Below are 21425 nucleotides of genomic sequence, written 5' to 3' on the forward strand. Positions count from 1 at the left end.
TGCTCCCAGCATGACTTTGTCAGCCAATCATGCTGAGAGTGGGAGGACGCCGGGAGCAAGACACAGGAGACACAGTCACTCCGGCCGGCGATGAACAGGAGAAAAGGCAGAGGGGGGGCTATACAGGGGGGACGAGACAGCAGCTGGGGAGGATACATTTTGATACATTTGGACCATAAGACGCAGGGACTTTTTCCCCCCACTTCTGGGGGGAAAAAAGTGCGTCTTATGGTCCGAAAAATACGGTACCTTGCTCTGTTGTCCTCCCCCGTTGTCCTGCTGGTCCCCACAGGTCCTGGGGACACGTCCGTCTTCTTCGATCTCCAGCTGGCGAATGCAGAGACGATCCTCGGGGTTTCCCGGTGACGTTGGTGCATGCGTCGGTGCGGGCGGAACGGTGGGAAATTCATATATTTTTGTATTGGATTCAATACAAAATAGCTGTATTGAGTATACATTGAGTGTATTGAGAAATATTCATATAATATATATAATTAAATTATGTATATATTATACATGCTACTGTACACTTACATTACATGTTTAACTATTTTTTTTATCAGATTTTTGTGCTTTTTTTTTTAAAGTTTACTATTCAATTTATTAAATATTGGACATTTCAGTGAGTTATGCCTATGAATTATAGCCTACAATATAAAGTAAATTTACATGCAAAAAAAATGTAACGCTCTTTGCATGGAAATTTGGATGGAATTAGAACGCTAGGGGGGTTAATAAATCGGGAACATTGATCTGAAGCTTTCTTTCACCTGCAAAAAAAACCTTGGTGCCATTGGGACAGCATGTAAAGGTTCTTGCTGTCACTTCTGCAGCTTAGGTCTAAAAATTTACCAAGTAATGTAATTGGTTGTTATAGGTGACAATACATTTTCTTGTAAGCAATTTTTTATAGTTAAGTCCCATAGCATTTGACAATGATTTTTATCTGGCCTGGAGTATATTTTTAAATAAGTTCTCTGGTATAGACTTCTACCTTTGTGTGCTAATTAGTTGGTAACCTTTGACTAGTTCCTCTGAGATGTATGTAAGTAAAGGTCAGGGTCATCGGTCATTGGGGCAACTGTGGGCTGTCAGATCACAGCATCAAATAGACCTGAGTTATTGACATAGCCAGAGTCTCCCCACCGGGATTTTCAGATCTATCCTGGGACTTGCATTACTCTTCTTTAGTACTCCTTCTCTTCTCACCTATGTACAGAGGGGCCAAGTAGCACAACCTTATCAATTATATATGTGTGAGCACAGCCTCTCTGGCTTACCTTGACATTTACTTGAAGTGCATGTTCAGTTAGAAGCAAAGCCACCACAACAGGATGTGACTGGGAGAATTTCTCAAGGTTACATTCTGTCACAATCACATATCACTTTCCATCCCAAAATAAACACCGATCTTTTCTTCTGAATAAATGTCACAGAACTGGAAAGTAGAAGAAACAAATCTTGCATGGCAATTTATTTAAAAGGGACTCATAGCAGCACAGAATTAGATTTGGAGCATTTTAAGAAATAATATTACGTGCTGCATTTAACAGCAAAAATCTAATATGAAAACATTTGGGCACCCAGTTAGCCACCCTTTATATGACTTTGGCTTCAGAGAAAACAAAAAGTGCAATAGTTTACCTGCATCCACAAATGCTAAATGCTTGGTACATTTAAGTCACAGACTCAGGACAAGTAATTAAATGTAAAGAAATGTTCAAGCAATTTTTGTGAATATGCAATTGAATTTTTGCAAGTGTAGAAATTTTTGAAAACATTAGACTAAATTTCAGCCTTATAGATAGGGGTCAGGGGAGCGGTATGGTAACATGTCCCCAGTAAATTTTTTAAAAGCATGGCGGTTTTGGAAATATGTCCCTAGAAAAAAAGTATGTAAGTGCGCAGCCCTAAAGTGCTATAAATATTTTTAAAAATGTGTAAAAATTCAAATAACTATCAATTATTCTCAAGGTAATTAATGCTTTGATACATTAAACATGATTTAGGGGAATTAAAGAAAAATGGTTCCCTTGCTACTTAAAATGTTTTATAATGCAAAATCAATACATATTATCATACGTATTTCATTAATCACAAAAAGTGCCCTCCGTAAAGTGTTTTATAATACAGCAATAAAATAATTAATGAATCAAAAGTTTCAATTTCTTGATATAGTTTCCTTGTAAATAAAACAAAGTATAGTCAGGAAAATCAATTATTTAAAGCCACCTGGACACTTTGGGATCTATTTATATAACCACAAACCTGACATTCCCTCAAACATTCCCTGGTGGGAATCAGTTACTGACATTGAGACACATGAATCTGGAAGATTCCCATGAGGGAATGTCAAATTCCCTGGTATATAAATAGAGCCCTTTGAGGTAATTGTAAATCCCCTGAAGATAGTATTGTCCCCAAAATTGCTGGGAGGGGATGGAAAACATTCTTAGGTTATTTTCCATGCACCAGATTTTTTTTGTTTGTTTAGGTATTTTTTATTTTTTTTTTTTTTTTTGGGGGGGGGGGGTTAATAATTATTTGTGTAAAATAATGAGATTAATGAAGGCCCCTTTATTTGGCAAACAAACAAGTTAAAGCATAGGTGAAAGTAGCTTACAAGCCACCATTATTCTTATTAAAAAAAAGTGAAATTCAGCTCAAATCTTTTTAATTTTTTTTTTACATACACTTTAGGGAAATTAAACCTCTCAATTTCACTCATTCTTATGAATAAAGCAAACAAATTAGGGTTAGTCCAGTTGCAGGGCTGTGAATATGTTAAATCCAGGAGGCATGTTCAGTGTACTTATTAGTGGCTTTAAAAGACTTCACCCCACAGAGATCCTTGATTTACAACGGAGTTGCTGCAAAGCCCCATTCTAATGGGTAATAAAAAATCCTGACTGCAAATGTATGTACTTCCTGCATTTAAATAGTTCTGACATCTTCCACAGCATTTTACGAGGCCATAGTCTCATAGGAGCTCACGAACGTTCCTATATCATTAACACAGTACAATGCAGTGTTTCTCAATGTTTTTACCATTGTGGAACCCTTGAAATAACTTTCAGGTCCTGGGGATCACCTACTATAATTACTATATCCATGGCTTATAATACACAGTAGCATGGTGGTCAGTGGGTAGAATATCTCTTACATTGCTGGCCATTGGGAAGAATGTCATCCTTACAAGATAATTGGTGTCACTGAAACATAAGAGGCACAAATAGCTCATTGCTCAAGGAACCCCCGAGCAACTAAGGCCAATTTGGGAGAAAACCAATTAACCTACTGGTATGTTTTTGGATTGTAGGTGGAAACATACAAGCTCCATGAGATTCAAACCCGGTATCCCAGTGCTGTAAGGCCAGAGTGTTGTCTACTGAGCCACTGTGCAAATTAGGTCAGGTCAAATTAGGGAAGCATATCATATCATAAACATATAAACCTATGTTACATTTAAACATACACCCATCACAAAATTGTAGGGATTATGAGCACAGACAAGAAAAACTAATATAAAGTCACTTGGGGACATGAATCAAAGTTGAAGCGGAGATGGAATATTGCAAAGGCAAGCAACTATTAACCTGTTGATGTGAGGTTCATATAGGAGAAAGACAGTAATAAGTCATGTTGACTATAATTCAGCTCATTCTTGTATGCCTTGAATGTCTTGCAAGGTGCATTTGAAGTTGCAGAAAATTAAACTACGTACATGGTTCCAATGGTTCTCGCCCGATAATCGGCTCAGGGCCGATATCAGACGAGAATCTGAAGTGGGAACAGCGCGCAATGTTTATCTTCCGAACAACCGTCCTGGCAGATCTATGGACGATAAACGTGGAACGATCGTAATTGGAAGTGAAGGGGGAGAGCGTGCAGCGGCGTGCTGCTCTGTGACTCTCCCCTTCCCCTCTGCATAGAGCAGAACAGTGCTGTATGTACAGCATCGTTCATGCATTGTGGAGTGCTTAGTCGTTGGAAAGGATAGTAAAAGATCCTTTCCAACGACTATAATTGCAAGTGTGTATGCGGCTTTAATGGTATTGAGTTTGGGTTTATGTCCGCTTTAAATATCCCTTGTACTTGGCCTATGCATCTGGTGGTAATGTACATGCTTCCGCCTCTGCTATATATTATTAATATAAAAACATACAATTTCTAGCAAAGGAATCGGAATGTGCAATGTTTTCACCCTGAACTCCTATTCTTAGTGATAATTCTATTATGTACAGTTCTTTGCTATCCATTGTGTCAGGGATTTTATTATGACTGACTGCACATTTGTGTAATCTGTAATTCAGAGCCAGTGATCCTGATGGCCAAGGCCGTGTATATTTCTCAACATTACCTATCTGAAAGAAATACTAATGGCTTACTAATGTACGAGAGGGCAAACTCTCTGACCGGAGGCATTATTATCAAGGGTTTTCTGGCTCTGTTGTGGGAGATGCAGATTTTTTTATTTTACTATTTCTAAAGTCTCTTTCCACACTGACCCTATTCCTTGCTGCTCAGTCATGTGTAGAATCTCCTTGATTTACCGTGTTCACTAATGAGGTGTGAAATGCAGCAGAATGCATAAAGGTTTACCTAGACAGACCTAAACCCCATTACTCCAGTCTCCAGAGAATAACAGAGATCGAAAAGTCAGGGTGTCATCGCCATGCTTTAATGTCATTAATATGTTTTAGTTAACAGTTATCCATTTAAAGGGACACAGCTTCACAGTTTCCAGGCTGTGCTAAAGCAGACAGAGGCAAAACAAGTGTTACATTCAGATTGAGAATATATTATTATTTTTATTTTTATTATTAATAAACAGGATTTATATAGCACCAAAAAATTACGCAGCGCTGTACATTAAATAGGGGTTGCAGATGAGAGACAGATACAGACAGTGACACAGGATGAGAAGAGGACCCTGCCCCGAAGAGCTTACCATCTAAGAGGTGGGGGAAGTATCACACACTAGAAGGGGAGATATGGAATGGTGGGAAGTAGTGAGGGTTTAGGATGCAATCAAAAAAAAGGTACAATGACACCTTTGGATATATCCGACTTGCCCCTTTTAGAAATCCTCTGCAACCAATGCTGCATCCCGTCCCCTCTTTATGTAACCTCCTATATGTCCCCATTTTCTTTTTCTACACCCACGGTGCACCTTATCCCCTTTCATGCAAATGTCTATAAACCACAACGCAGTGATGGGTTCAGTCCCCTTCCCTGTCCTCCAAAATAGGCTGTTAAATGGCTTTCTCACAACTCTCCTCCCTGGAAATATGAAAAATGTAAAGGTAGGTGATTTTGCTACAATTACCTGATTCTGGTGTAGAATGACAAGGAATGCAATTTTTTTCCCTATGGCTCATGAAAAATTTTAGCTAGTATTGATATTGGTTTATGTGGGTTGGTTTCTAAGATGAGTAAAAAAGCATGGTATTAACATTAAATGAACACCATTCTGTCCCATACCTCACTTTGGGCTGACAATTCTGGCATAGGAAGTAGACCCTTTGGTCTATTTTCATATGCAAGATAAAAGGTCAAACACATTTGCAGGATAAACAATCATTTTACAACCTTTATTGACCTATGTAGAAAAGTGCGTATCTGTTGAATTTGTATATTTACATATGTCCAATTGCACAATATTCCATAATAAAAATACAGGATTAGTACAGCTAAGAATAGTGATAATGACAATATACCTTATGAAAAGAATTAGGTATTCTTGAAAGCTTGTACTAAAACAAAACAAATTCAGTAATCCAGAAACATAATGCTCATATTTTAATTTTACTGATTCCTAAAAACATTTCTTTATGATTATAGGACATGTGCACATTACAGATTTTAATATTGCAACAATTGTTAAAGGATCAGAGAAAGCTTCATCAATGGCAGGAACCAAGCCTTACATGGGTAAGTGCTTCACATACATCATTCTTCTCTATGTTTAATATGTTTTTATTGAAAACATTTTTATCTGAATTATTATATGAGTTATGATGAACACCAGAGAAACCTTTTAAGAAGATTTCTTGTCCCTGACAATACAATTATTTCTTTAGAAGTTATTATTATTATTATTATTATTATTATTATTAATAATAATAACCTCCCTAGCGGTATTCCTGAGTGTGGCTTGGGGTGGAATTTCCAGGGAGTTTTAAAGTCTTACCTGGTTCCCACGTTCCAGCCGCGTCCTCCAGCAATGCCCGCAGCATCCTCCGGGGATGCCTGGCAGGGCATGGCCAAGCTGCACAGAAGCCGAACGGCATGTGAATGTTGGGGACACAAGGCCAGGGGAAGCAGATGGCAGCCGGGCATCTGCTCGCGATCCTTAGGCTGCCTATTTTTAAATGTACCACTTTTACATTTAAAAAAACTGATTATTCATACCACTAGGGAGGTTAATAAACACTATTTATATGGCACATAATACGCAGTGCTGTACATTAAATAGGGGTTGCAAATGACAGACAGATAAAGACAGTGATACAGGAGGAGGGGTGGACCCTGCCCCGAAGAGCTTACAATCTAAGAAGTAGGGGAAGTATCACACAATAGGAGGGGGGATATGAAATGGTGGGTAAATAGTGAACATTTAAGAGTCAAAAGAAGGTCAGGCAATTTTTAAAAAAGACACGTAGCCAATTTCCCCCTACAAACCAGCATTGCATTTCACACAATATGTGAATCATAGGAGTAATCGTTATACTGCTCCTTATTGAACCATATCCAGCAGCTAACAGTCATAAATCACACAAGCCACCCTAGTTTTCCCTTTGTTGTCAGATTGATGTTTATTTTTAGGCTTTTACTGCACAGAGTTTACTAAAACATGTGTGGTTTGCTTGACTGTAAAATGGGGGCCGGGGGCTTATATTGGAGACTACAGAAATGATGTATGCAATACAATGAAAAAGTAAACATTGCCATAATGTAATATTTTAATTTTGCTGACATGTTGGACAGCTCTTACCCAGTCTTCCATTTTAATTGTTGTTTCTCTACATTTAACCATAGCCAGTTAATAGCAGGAAACTGTGAAGAAGTCAGGAGATTGAATTTGACAATGATATGTGGGTTCATTCTGTTCTTTGAAACACCTATAAATTGAAGTTATTGGTTTTCACTAAGAGACAAATACATGCTATAAATTTTAGTTATGATCTTTAAAAATATGAGTAAGTAATGAATAAAAAATGCAATCTACTCTATAAAATAATATATATCTAATAAATTTAATACAGTTTTATCCTGTTCACTATAACATCATTTTATATAAATAAACTATTATTGTACTAATGCAGCCAAGCAGACAATTTAGCCTAGTCTGGCAATTTTTCAGAATTTCCATTACTACAGTAGTAAAACATTATACTGGTCTGGTAGGAAATCAGTGTGGTTAGAGATCATTTTTATTAACCCTAATGTAAAATTCTGGTCTACTTAAAGATTTGCTGTTCTTCTCATAGAGTTAGCTACTGATTTTGCCACAAACTCACAAGGGCTTGAGTATGTACGTACATCACTAAAGTAAAATGTCTTAATACAACACCACTCTGTCACGTCAGAAGTTGAGTTTTGTTGGTTGGGCTTATTACATAAAACTGTACAAGACAGTATGTGCTTCAATTTAAAATGTGTAGATTGAGCAGTTTTCTTACCTCTTCTTGGTCTTGGCAAGAGACCTCCTTGGAAAATATATTCATTAAAATAATAGTTTGGCCAAATCAAATAAGAACAAGCAAAGAATATGTTAGGGTATACTAACTAAGAAGTGCATGGTTCTGTGGGTCCTTAGCGGTTTGCATGGCCGTTTGCAATGGCTCTTCTACGTTTCTGTGGTGGTTTAGTATTACCACTGTGCTTATTGCAGGGGAAAGCTATATACTATAAGGCCCTGTGATTAAAAATATATCTAAAGCCATAACTTTTTCAGAGAGTAGTGAGGGGCAAAAACCATAGTCAGCTTTTAATTAATATTTAAAGAAACATCCACCTAAATACAAAATGTTATTATAATTAAACATTAAAAACAAGGATCATTTCAAATACATAAAACACAATAAAATCGTGGGTGTATATAATGACCTCTCCTTACAGAATATCCCAAAAGGGGTTAAATTCTGAATCACTTTTCGACTTGTTTCGCGGAAAAAAATCCGCTTCTTCAGGAGAAAGGAGAGGAGAAGTCTGATGTTTGTACTTCCAGCAGCCCTCTTATTTAAAATTGTTGCAAGAAGGAGGTGGTTATGGCGGCAATGGTATATTCAAATCCCATTTAGCTAATTAGTGCTAATTCTCTTTCAATTTTCAATATAAATCAAAGTGATCCTAAGTTTCATGTCCTTCAGTCATCAAACAGATATACGAACATACAGCCCAACAGCACAACCATGTTCCTATTCCATCGGCTTTCCTTGCAAGTGAGTCAGCGGAATAGGAACATGGTTGTACTGTTGGCAGAATTTAAACCCTTTGGGAGTATTCTGTAAGGAAAGGTCATTATATACACCCACGATTTTATTGTGTTTTATGTATTTGAAATGATGTTTGTTTCTAATTTTTATTAATAATACAATTTTGTTATTTTTGTAATATATTGATGTTACTGGCTTTAAAAGTCCTGCTTAAAATTGAAGTCCTTCATCGCATATCTTTTCCAGCTTTTAAATAATGCAAATATATGTAGGAACACTTGTTCCTGCAACAAATATCTGTGGGACAGAAAGTGGGGACAGCAGTCCTGAATGGTATGCAGGCAACAAAACCAAGGTTCTAGCCCTTTCCTACTATACTCAAGAATAACATTGGCTACTAGAGCATTTTAGGTTACTTGTACCAACCCTGTATGATGTAAAAATATTGCCTAATTTTGCTAAAGTTGGCATAGTGTGTTTTTTTAATGGTTTTCCTAATTTTGGCTTTAACTCTATTTCTGGGTTTAAAGAAGTTTATTTTCATTTTGCATTTTTGTACATTGAAGTTCTGACTATTCTTTTTGCTTATTGATATTATTATGTACTTTGTAAATTCTATAGGAAGGTATTCGTTCTTTTCTTTATGCACTGGATCCCTGATTGCTGTTTACTCTTGTATGTTCAAAACAGTTAACTCAGTAATGGTTTCAGTCAACGCTATCATGGTGGTTGGACAGGATGATCACAGATGATGCCTCTCCTGCCTGCATTTTAGCTTTATCTATGCATATCCTAAAAAAATAAAAAATTAATAGAAAATAAACCATTACAATTCCAGAAATATTTTTTTTTTAATTTGCCAACTGGCAGGCCATCTTTGGGTTCAATTTACTGGAAGAACACACTTGGGTTGATTCATTTTTACTACTTACATGTCTGAAATTGACAATTCTTTTTCAGCTCTGGTTAGATTTGGGAAAAATATTATCTTTAAAAAACAAATGACTAAATTATTATTATATTTCACTGACATGTCACAGATCATTTGATTTCTGAGGCTCTGACAGTCATTGATCTAATTGATGCTGTAGGAGTATTACCGAATATCTGACATCAAGCTTACAGAGTTCAAACACATTTTATTTAACTGAGGGAGAAATATATAAAAAAAAATTGGATTATGACATATACACACGTAGACCATCATCATGTGCTTTGCATAGAGACTAGATATCAAAGAAAATTACCTTGAAATAAGACATTTCAAATAAATGCCTTCAGATAATGTCAGGAAGGGAAGAGCAGGAAAATAGAGGAAACGTATGGTATTGCATCACGGTGTTCTAAAAATAAAACAAAATCAAGGAAAACATACGTAATACAGCTTAGCCACATACACAATAAAATATAAATACTACAATCTCCTAGAGGCAAATAAACATACTGATATAAACTATGGGTAGCATCATAGCCTTTATGGTATTATATTATATTGTATCATTTTTATTATTACTAAATAGTATTTATACAGGGCCAACATATTACGCAGTGTGGTACATTAAATAGGGGTTGCAAATGACAGACAAATAGAGACAGTGACACTGGAGGAGAGGACCCTGCCCTAAAGAGCTTACAATCTAGGAGAAGGGGGAAGTATCACACAATAGGAGGGGAGTTATGGAATGGTGAAAAGTAGTGAGAGTTTAAAAGACAGAAGAAGTTGGGTAGGCAAGTATGAGTGCTCTTTTAAATGAGCATAAAGCATAAAGTAGGAGTAAGCCGAATATGAGGAAGAAGACCAAGCTCTAGAAAAGTGTTGGAGCCGTGCATGTGATGAGGGTATGATTGAGGAAGTCAGTAGTAGGTATGGGGTAACAGAGAGAATGGCTAGGGGAGTATTTTTCTATCAGCTCAGAAAGATAGATGGGACAAAAACTGTGGAGGGTTTTGAAGGCAAACCACAGGAGCTTGAATTTGATTCTCAGGTGAAATAAAAGCCAATGAAGAGAACTACAAAGAAATGCAGCAGAAGAGGAGCGGTGGGAAGGATGGATGAGTCTGGCTGCAGCATTCATAATAGATTGTAGAGGAGAGAGTCGGGTTAGTGGAATACCAGAGAGGAGGAGGTTACAGTAGTCCAGACGAGAGATGATAAGTGTACAAGGAGTTTGGTGGTCTCTGGTGAAAGTGACAGAACCTGGAAATGTTCTGAATATGAAGGGTAAATGAGAGGCAAGAATCGTAGGTGACTCTAAGCCAACGTGCCTGAGGGGATGGACCAATATCAGTAAGTAAGAAATGCTAAACGTTTTTAGACTAAAGGGTATTGTATCTAAATAATTTAGGGTATGGGTGTATTGTTAAATTAGGTGAAAAAGGCTATATGACCTGTCGCTGACTGGTGGACGTGCCTAAGGGTAAGATGTCAGTTTTTTTTAGATGGGTCTTGTAAGATAGAGCCATGTTTAAAGAGGTTCCCTTCTTTTTTTTCCCTGTGGTCCTCCTCCAAAATGTAAACTCTGGACATAAGGGTAGACCAGAAAGATTATCTTGCAAGAACAGGAAGAGACCCAGAGCAGTAGTTTAGCTCATGTTTCTTATAAAGAAGCAGCGGACATGGGTCATACCACCCCTTTAAAGACACTTTTAATGTGAAGGAACTAGGAGGTGCCTACACATCTGCTTTAGCTTCCCCTCCTTTCTTTCACAGAACATTGCATTTCTATTTTGCCAAGTGAACTGACAACTCTTATGGGTAGTGCCAGAGCATGCCCACACTCATACATTTCTATTGACTTGTCACTATGATGGACAACCTCCTGGCCAATAGGCAGGAACATGCAAGCTTCAGGAAATTCCAATATTTTGACAGGTTTCCCTAGGCTTTAGCTATGACAAAAAAGTTTGTGAGGCTGCATTTCATACATACAGCAGTTTTTCTACAAGTGGAAGAGTCTCTTTAAGGTTACCAAAGTTAGGGGACATTAAAGGTTGGGTTAGGTTGGGTTAGGACATTAAGGTTAGGTTTAAAAGATGTATACTATACAAAGTCCATCTAAACTTAACTTTTGGGCGACACAAACTCATTGGTACTTCCAACTCACTATAGGTATTCCACACTTCTGCTCCTCCTACAGCACCTAGTGCTTTCTCCGCCCCGCGTGGATTCCAGTACCACTGCAGTAAATGCGAGCGTTGAAGCAGTAGGATTACAACACAAAAGCCTTGGAAATTTACCGATGTGCTTAATTTGCAGGTCTTTTAAAATACAAATACAAAGAAAAATGCTTGTACTTACTGCTCAAAATGCTATAAAGTAGACCCGTAGGAAAAAAAAATACCAGAATTTAGCTTGCACAGGATTGGATGATAAATGTGAACATAGATACACTTGTTCACCATATTCATTTTACAGTGAACAATGTCCACTTCCTCAACAAATCAACTCCATAGTGTAAAAAAAGTTTAAAATCAATATAAAGATTAATCAAGATACAGGTATATGCAACATTTTTTTGGGTAGACTAACCTTTCAGATGAAGTATTTTAAGCATTGTATTTTACAATTCTAAAAATAGTCCATCTGCCTCTTTGTATATTTTGGAGATTGAAGTAAGAGTTTTCCATATTGGCTACATTCTGTAGTTTGTTGTTCAGAAAGGTCAAGGTTTGTTATTTGTGCTTTGGGATTTCTTTTCTAGGACAGCAGTATTGATTGAAATCATAAAACCACAATCACAGCCTTAAAATTCAGATAACACACTGAGAGGGAGAGGATGAATCATTTGATTTGCAAGTTAAGGATGCTGCTTGTTTCTTGGGAGAAGAATGTCCTTGATTGTTTTTGATGTTTTCAAAGACGGGAATATAGAACAAAGAAGAAAAGAATTATCGTAACTTGTTTAATGATGTTGAATTGACCTTTACTGCTGCTGCTTTGTGTCAGTGTGCAACATATGCTCATCAGATTTAACATAAAATGATTAATGATTCTGACAGTTGATCTGCCCTGCTATGAAGGTTAAGTGGTATTTTTGTAGCATACTCTTTGTAATATTAAAAAAAATGCAATACACTGGATATTTTATTATATATGTAGAATAAATATAAACATATACAACAAATGGTTACAACTATTCAAAGACTAAAAGGCAAACTTAGGGTAACAAACAAAATCAGTTACTGAACTTATAAAGCATGGTATATTGAATACTCCAACAGGGAAAAAATCTTTCCTGATCCTGTGAGGCAATCGAATGTTCTCTGGATCAACAGACTCTGTTATCTTTACGTTAAAACTTTAATAACCAGGTATTATTGATGACTTGGATTTTTTTTTAAATCAGCTTTTCTGGTTGATTTTGAGATCCTCTTTCTTCAATATTTTCTGAATCACTGCCCCAAATATATATACAGCTCAGGTGTTCAGCTAATTGCCAAACAACTTGTCCAAAAATTATCTACATGCTTGTTTCCCTTGTGTGATTGACATTAAAGAAAGCAAAAGATTGGCTTTACATCTAGCCAATTGGAATTCTTTAGAATAAACTCAGCAATGGCAAATTTTCTAGTTTCTCAGGGGTAAGTCCACTTAAATTATAGGAGATGGTATCTACCAGGCTGTGCCTTGTAAGTGAGTTGTGTAAATCCCAGGACCAAAGGATAGAAATACCTATTCTCATGTAATATAACTGTCCTTTATGTATTTCATCTATTTAATTAGCTTGTTAGATTTTTTTAAGTTCAGCTTTGACATTCTTCCTCTTGTACAGGTGCATGCCATATATCTCTCACTTATGTAATTCTAGTTTGTCATTATCCCTTACATTTGGTTAATAAAAACTATGATCCTATAATATGCAACATTGAAAGGGAAATATGCTTCTAATTTGGGCAAACTGCTATTTTTTAAAAGTGTTTAGCCTTCTTATATATAGTACATAACTCTATATCTCTGAAGAAGTGGGTGCCCTAAGCCCCAAAATGCTGTATTCTCATTTATATGAAGAAACCGATTCCATGTGCATTAAAGTATTTGATTCTGTATAGCAATGCTCCTTACAAACTTTATTTTCACATTGAACTTGCAAATGCTCAGTGGCTGTTGTTGCTGAAATGTAATAGTTATAGATTTAGCAGGGTTGTTATCCAAAAATAAAATCTAAGTTTTAGCAAGTTAGAAAACAACTGTCTAACTGCGTACACAAACTTTCTAGTGTTTCTGTAAATAAGCCCACAGTAAGTGAGCCAACAGCACATTATCCAGCTGGTAAAAATCATTGCTATAAAGTGTTTTCATTTCCTAGAAAACTTCTTCCTTTAATTATAGGGAAACAGTTTCACTGTTGTCTAAAGACATGTACAGTGAGTGACAGTTATTGTTTTACTGCTATGCCTGCTGTCACATTACATGACTCTTATCAGGGCTGAATGGAAGCCATGATGATTGTATGTCATGATGGGCAATATAAAAAAGTGGTCACTAGGCTGCATTAAAAGACACAAACTGTATCACATCAGTGCAGTTTGTTTTAAAATACATTGCTTATATCAACATCTCTACTCTGTGAAGTGTCAAGAGAAAAAGTGAGGAAAACATGATCTGTTATCACTGTGGAGTTTACTGTCTGTGTTCATTATGGAGCCCTACTTCCATGATACAGTTGTGTCTTGTTGTATCTTGATATATCTTGTGTCTTGTGTCGTGATCTAAAGCCCTAATTTGCACATTTTAAGACACATGTATAGCCCTTTATTATATATATATATATATATATATATATATATATATATATATATATATATATATATTTAGATATCAGTGCTTACAAGTTTATTAATCCTGAAAATCTATGTTTTGTATTAAAGCACCAGAAGTGTTTCAGTCTTTCATGGAAGTTGGACCAGGGTATTCCTATCCTGTTGACTGGTGGTCATTAGGAATTACAGCTTATGAGCTCCTAAGGGGTTGGGTAAGACAAAATATTCTTTGTAGTGTATTTTTTAAGTGAAAATAGAGTCTTGAAGTTAGTTATTTTTGTACTTTTGTTATGTTTTGTAGATGATTGAATTATGTTGAATCTAGTTGTACTCTTCTTATCAATAAACTAACGTCTGCTTCCCCCTTTTTTGCCTTGAAACTCTCCCTTTCCTCTCTTCGGCCATTTATCTGTTACCTTGACAAAAATATCTTGTTCTAAGAGAACCACAAGGACATCTGTCATGTCTGCTAATTGTCTGTAGTCATGTGATCATGCACTGATCATGTCTTTGAACTGTTATATAAACTGTGTGCAAACAAAGAAGTTTTGAGAGTGATCTAACCACACATTGAGTTGCGTGTGTTACGTTCTCTCCCAGCGCTGTATACAGAAGCTATCAGAAAGAGGGACAATTGATCTGGGATCAATAAGAGATCGCCTTAACAATAAGAATTTTTTTTATATATTTATTTCTGCCTGATGCCACACATTGTGATCAAACAATAGAAGAGTTCATTACTATTATCAACAGCAACAAAAAAATCCAAATTTGTACCAAATGAGAGTAACGGGTGAACAATATATTCATCCATAAACTTGAATAAGCAGAGTGCTAAAAATGTAAATAAGTATCATATCATACTATGTTTTGTAAATATATATAAAATAAATATATAATTCTACCCCAAATTATGCTACCCCACCAGCTCACTCCAAGTATATGAACTCCAGAATACTTTTTTAGATAAACCTATAAATCTAGTTTTTTTTTACTTAGAAACAATTGGCAGCACTATTTTACAGTGTTTTGAAAACCAAATCTTTGCTTTTGAGGCTCCTCAGCCACCCAAAACAGTTCAGTTCCTCCACAGGGTCCCATAACATCTCATTTTTACTGAATGTATTCAGATCATTTATAACATCAAACACAACAGACCCCAAAATCCTGCATGCAACTTTTTTGGAAGTAAAGCACACTGCATTACATAGTAGCACATTGCACTGTGCCGAAATGCAGTGCCAAATGGTGACTTTTAGAATGAATGGATATAACAGAGGATTTGGGGGTTATTTAGAATGAATGGAAGCACAGTGTATGCATTATTGCAGAGTAAAGGTGTAAATGGTTTTGAAGGACTTGTCAGTGACTTATTATAAACTAACCACTAAAAAAGTAATAGCTGATGTTTTTATTATTTATTTATTTATAAACTGCATTTTGGATATGAGTTTAATTTTTTTATATAAATATATACAATTCTTGTTCTTCCTACTATCCTCCCCTTATGTCCCTGTTTTATTCTAGAGACCTTATGAGATTCACTCTACAACTCCAATAGATGATATCCTTAATATGTTCAAGGTTGAAAGAGTGCATTATTCATCAGCATGGTGCAAAAACATGGTGGCACTTCTTAAAAAGGTAAGGCTAGTTTTATTGCAGCAGTTGCTGAATATGTTTCCTTCTACAGTAGCAATATATTAAAGGGAACCTGTAAAGTTGGCTGTTATCTGCCAACAGATCTCTGTAACATTATGCAGAGGTCCTACAGTTATTAAGGACTTTTTTTGTACAGTAAAGGTTGCAGACGTGATCAACCTGAAAAAACCTCACTGAAAAATAATAGAAAACCTTCACTCTTAAAGTGACTGTGTCAACATGTTCTAAGCATTCAAGAATTAACATATTCTTAACAATCCAAAAATAAATAGAAAAAAAAAAAAGCCATGTGTTGGGCGGGACCACATTGCATATTCTAGATTTTCACCTAAGGTGAGAATGATTCTTTGTCTCAGACAAAAATCGTCTGGGGTGTGCATGTAGCTTTAGCCCTTTGTGACTTCTGCACCTATGTAAATATCTAAATAATATATGATTATGGAAATACTTGAATAACCAGCTTACAGATTTACAAAAAGGATATAATCAGTTGAAGCTGTTCTAGAAAGTCTTACAGAAAGGACTAAACACCAGGGTTCCCTGCTTCCCTACCTACAGCTGATCTTTTCCCCATTACTGACCTAACCCCTGATGACTATTATTCTGATAACTGGAGGAGAGAAGCTTCAGAAGTGGTGTAAGGTGCACAGATAAAGAGGACCTGATTTATTAAAGCTCTCTAAGCCTGGAGAGAATACACTTTTATCAAGGAAGCTGGGTGATCCAGCAAACCTAGAATGAATTTCTTAAAAGTAATTTTATATTTGTTAGCAAACGTTTTCAATCCTGGAGCAGATCCATTCCAGGTTTTCAGGATTGCCCAGCTGCACTGATAAAAGTATATTCTTTCCTGCCTTGGAGAGCTTTAATAAATCAGGCCCAAAGAATGGAATGAATGATGTAGCAGCAAGGTTATCTTTGGACTCCAGGTACTTTTGTACACCAAAGATAAGTGTGAGCATTACCTTAGTGACATCACCAAATCTAACTCCAAAACATGTGAGGTTAGCAGCACACAGCATATATACATATACACATATATATATATATATATACATATATACACATATATTCCTAACTAGCAGTAAAATAAATGAGCTACAAAACAAGCTCTTACTAACCTATTTAGCAGCAGCCATTGTGCAGTAATTCATCCACAGGCTTTAGATCAGAACCACTTTTATTTTTTCATCTCTTGCTTCCCCTCCCCAGTAACAACTCACCAGCCTCTCAAATTGTAAGTACAGAGCAAGCTTTCTGGGAGAGGGAAGCAGGGCAAGCAAGACTGATAGGTATCTGTAATAAGTGAGGAACAGGGAAGCCACAATGTCTACAGCTCCAAAAGTTATGTTTTAAAGCTCATTTGCTGATTGTTAAGAATATGTAGATACTTGAGTGTCCATAGTCTAGCCACATAATTTGTTATTCATAAGATTAATAATATAATATATATAAACTAGCATACATTTCCTTTATATACTCAATATTTATTCATTCTCTTGATCCTAATAAAACTTTGCATGAATGTACTGTTATTCTTCTATGACCTTGCTGGGCTAATTCTAAATCAATTATGACATTTAAATACATTCACCTAGGTGCATGTGTTAATATTTCATGAGATGTATTACATTCGGCCCAAGGTCCTTTCCCCAGAAAGATGAAGACTTTGCGCTAAGAAGCCTGATATCAAAATCTTTATTCAAGTTCACTTGAAGATTTCTTTGTTTATTTTATCTCTGCCTAATGCCTATCCAATCAGTTTACATCAGGGCTAAAGAGCCGATTCTCTGCATAAGTGATGCTAGTAAGAACCAGCAGTTATATCACCACTATTAATAGGGCTGTCAGAATATACAGCAATTTTTTTATGCTGAATGTCCTTGACAATACCTTTTTTTTTTAACTGGTACTTGACAGTGCACTCTTATGAGCACACAAAGGAAAGATGTTCCCTGATTATCCAGCAGACACTAAATAAAGATGACACATCTCGCCACAAAACAACTCACCCAACTGTTTTAAGCAAAGCTGTTGCAACAATACGGAAAACACTTATTATTATGTAGAGAAGTAAATGCGGCATTCACTCGGATAAAGGACAGAAATGTCAGGGTGATTTAATAGCAAAGAATAATGTATTGGGGCAACATATTTATTTGTGAGATGTGCTGAGCCACAATAGGCAGTATGAAATCAAATACAAGTGTTTGAAAGTGGTCAGGGTGCACATGTGACTAAGTGGCATCCAGACAGGAGCACAATAAAAGCTAAAGTGGTCACAATGGGGTGGATTTAATAAATGAGTAGATTATGTGCTTTGCAAAGTAAATGTAAAAGTAAAACTAAACCCAAAAATGATAAACTTGTGACCAGACAGATAGTTTAGTGCAGAAGGGACATAGGATGACCCTTCTGCAATAAAATAACCTGACTGATCATAGTTTTTAATTGTACCCATCTGTCCCCATTCAGCCAATGGGGAAGCCTGGGGTAGGGGAAATCAGGTTCCCCCATAAATGCTGACTTCCTACTTGGTGATCAGGCAGTTAAGACTGCTTTCTGTAGAAGGGACATTGCCTGTCTCTTTCTGCAATAAAGCTTTGCATGATCCCAACCTTGGAAAGTGGATTTTAGTTCACTTTGTAATTTTATTTTACTTTACATAGTCAATTTCCTATATCAAGAATGCACAATGTGAAAAAAACTATGATTAGATAAATTAATGATTCAATTGTCCCCAAAGTTAAAGTTGGAAAGTTATCTTGTTTAACCCCAGTGCCCATCTATGTTCAAACTCTGAGGTTTTACCAATAAAAATTAACTTGAAGTATTTTTCTTTACATTTAAGCTGCCTGTAATCTACAGATAACTATTGCAAAGGGATCCAATAGCTGCCTGAATGTTAACAAAAAGTGAAATGACACTGCTATACAATTGCAAGTCTGCTTCTCATTACAAAAATAAGGGAGTAAAGCACAAGACAACAAATGGAGCTCGGTCAGGATGTTGGCCAACCAAGTGGGTTTACATTTTGAATACCAGGCTGCCTCTAATTTTAGGGGTCTTGGAAAGTTCAGTACAGTACATAAGGCATTTTAGTTTTGGATAAAGTTGGAATGCCATGAAAACATGTCAAGATTTTTTTGCTGTCTGTGCACTTACTGCAGAGATTCATCCCCTGGAAATTATACCAGTTTACAGCTGTCCCAGAAATGAGGTAAATGTACATCTGTCAATGGGAAATACCATTACACTAACAACTATCTAATCCCCATGTACAATGCTTCAGGTTAATTACACAAAGTACTAATACACTGATAGGAAAATTCAGCTTATTAAATGCTCATACGCTTAATCAAAGTTTAAAATTATACCGCACATTACAGTTCGGAAAATGGTAATATCCCACGGCTGACCTTGCCCTTAGCTGATCTCTAATAATGTGAAGTTGGTTGATTTTGAATATGCTAACTGTTCTTTTCACAGCCTTTATGAACAAGTTGGAGTCTATTTGATTACTAACTTATTTTACAGCTTCTTAACAAGGACCCAGAGTGCCGCTATTCATCTTTATCTGACATTCAGACTTCCCCGTACCTGGCTGACATGAACTGGGATGCTGTTTTGGAGAAATCAATTACCCCCAGCTTTGTCCCCAATGTGAGTTTTTATGCATTTACATAAAACACACTACAGATTAAACAGGTCAACAAAAAATTAGTTTTGGTAATCAGAAACCACAGCAAACTTTTCTAAATCAAATTTTTGAGAAGATTTCAGATGTGTTGTCTCTAGTTTTTCCCTAGTCAGATCTAGTTTTTCCCTAACACGTACAGTACCTGAGTTATGAGTACTATTATAGTTAACATTGCACATGCATGTATTCTGTACAAAAACATAGGCACCATTGAAGTGAATGTTAATACATCCTCCATGTGAAGTAAAATAAGGCACACTGTGGTATAGATCTACTGAGCAGTGTCAGTCAGGTACTATTGTTTCTTCAGAAATGCTTGGAGTATGATTTTCTTGTGTACTCTTTGTCTGGACTGTTGCAGTACAGCATCCAGCAGTAGTCAGCCATCATACTTTCATCCTAGAAACCTTGGTAGTGGTGATCAGTTATTTGAATGTCCTGGTGAAAATGTTCTCCTTGTTTGTCAGTCACCATACCAAGCTTTTCCGGGAAGAATTCTAGATGTGAGTGCAAGAAATGTATTTTTAATGACATGCAACAACCCAATTTCTGGTATGAATCAAGCAGATACTGAACTCCTTCCTTGTATGCAGGAAACTTATGGTTGCCCAGGAAATTCTCACATGGCCACCTGAATGCATCCCAAGCTTCTAGCTCAGCTGCTGAGAGAGATTATTTGAAAACATCATCCTGCAAAACAGACTTGATCTGTGGCCCTATAAATATCCCTTCCTTCATTTTTGCAGTGCTTATATTTGGAAACTTCTCATCAGGCCTAACTTGATATGGAGAGTTGGCAGAAATATTTTATGCTGATCAACCAGAGGCAGAAACCTAACACTGCTTGTTCGGGGCTTATAGGTATCTCTTGGTAGCCAATCACACTTGACATAATGGTCTCCTGTAGATCGGCTGTCCGACAGGCATAGGAAACAGCAATATTTTGTGATTCCTCCTTTCATTCCCATCAGCAAGCCAATGATCTTTAGATCCCCACAGATGTTCCACTGGTGTGTTTTATACTTGATTGCTTCAAGAAGTAACTTCATGTTGTCATAGGACTCCTTTAGGTTTACGGAATGGGCAATCGGTAGACTTGGTTTGGACGTACCATTATATAGTAAGACTGCTTTCAAGCTTCTTTTGGAGAAATCAATGAAGATACGCCATTCAGATGGAACATGCTGTTGTGACAAACTGTTAAAGAGTGCATTTATATCATGACAGTAGCACAGTGAGCCATGACTAGTGAAGAACCTTGTCAAGTTATGATTTTGTTTTCTGTAGTGAGTTACTGGTACACCCTTTGCAAGCAAGTGCTTCTGTTTTAGCCTTGAACCAAGAAGTTCTGCTTTGTCTTTGAAGAGATTTAGATCTCAAACGAGATCATCTCTGCTTGTGTAAAGGTCTCTGGTTCTGAATCTTCATCAGCCAAGTAGTCAGGATCAGATGATTCGGGAATGTAACTGGCTGCAACTCCAGCGCATTCCTCATCGCCTTCTACAGAAGCAAGTCCATCATGTGCCGGTACCAGAACTGGGCCTAGAGGGGAACAGTTTTACCTGAGAATCCACTTTTGTTGACGTGGCAAAAATAGCAGTCGATTATATGGTCTCGCGGTTTTCTCCACACCATAGGGATTGCAAATAGCATTGCTGATTTACACCGATTTAGCCAGTCACGCAGTCTGTTGGAACAAGTGGTACAGAAGACATGTGGAGACCAAGATTTATCCTGATTACCCAGTGGACAGCCGAAATATAATCTGTAAATCTTTTTAAGTTCTGTGGTAATTTGGTGACGTGCTTACGTCATGAATGAACCACACACGTAACAGAAACTGTCTGGATCATTAAGGCAAT

At 36.7% G+C, this 21425-nt stretch overlaps 1 protein-coding gene across 1 annotated transcript in view; it reads left to right on the plus strand.

The window, feature by feature from the left end:
- STK32B (serine/threonine kinase 32B) overlaps positions 1-21425 on the plus strand; it is a 133245-nt gene that overhangs the window by 68504 nt on the left and 43316 nt on the right. Inside the window, exons 6-9 of the mRNA XM_072406453.1 lie at positions 5845-5934; positions 14310-14413; positions 15729-15845; positions 19401-19526. Coding sequence (XP_072262554.1) covers positions 5845-5934; positions 14310-14413; positions 15729-15845; positions 19401-19526 — 437 coding nt within the window. The remainder of the gene's footprint in view (positions 1-5844; positions 5935-14309; positions 14414-15728; positions 15846-19400; positions 19527-21425) is intronic.

Source organism: Pyxicephalus adspersus, chromosome 3, assembly GCF_032062135.1.
Source record: "Pyxicephalus adspersus chromosome 3, UCB_Pads_2.0, whole genome shotgun sequence".
Taxonomy (NCBI): domain Eukaryota; kingdom Metazoa; phylum Chordata; class Amphibia; order Anura; family Pyxicephalidae; genus Pyxicephalus; species Pyxicephalus adspersus.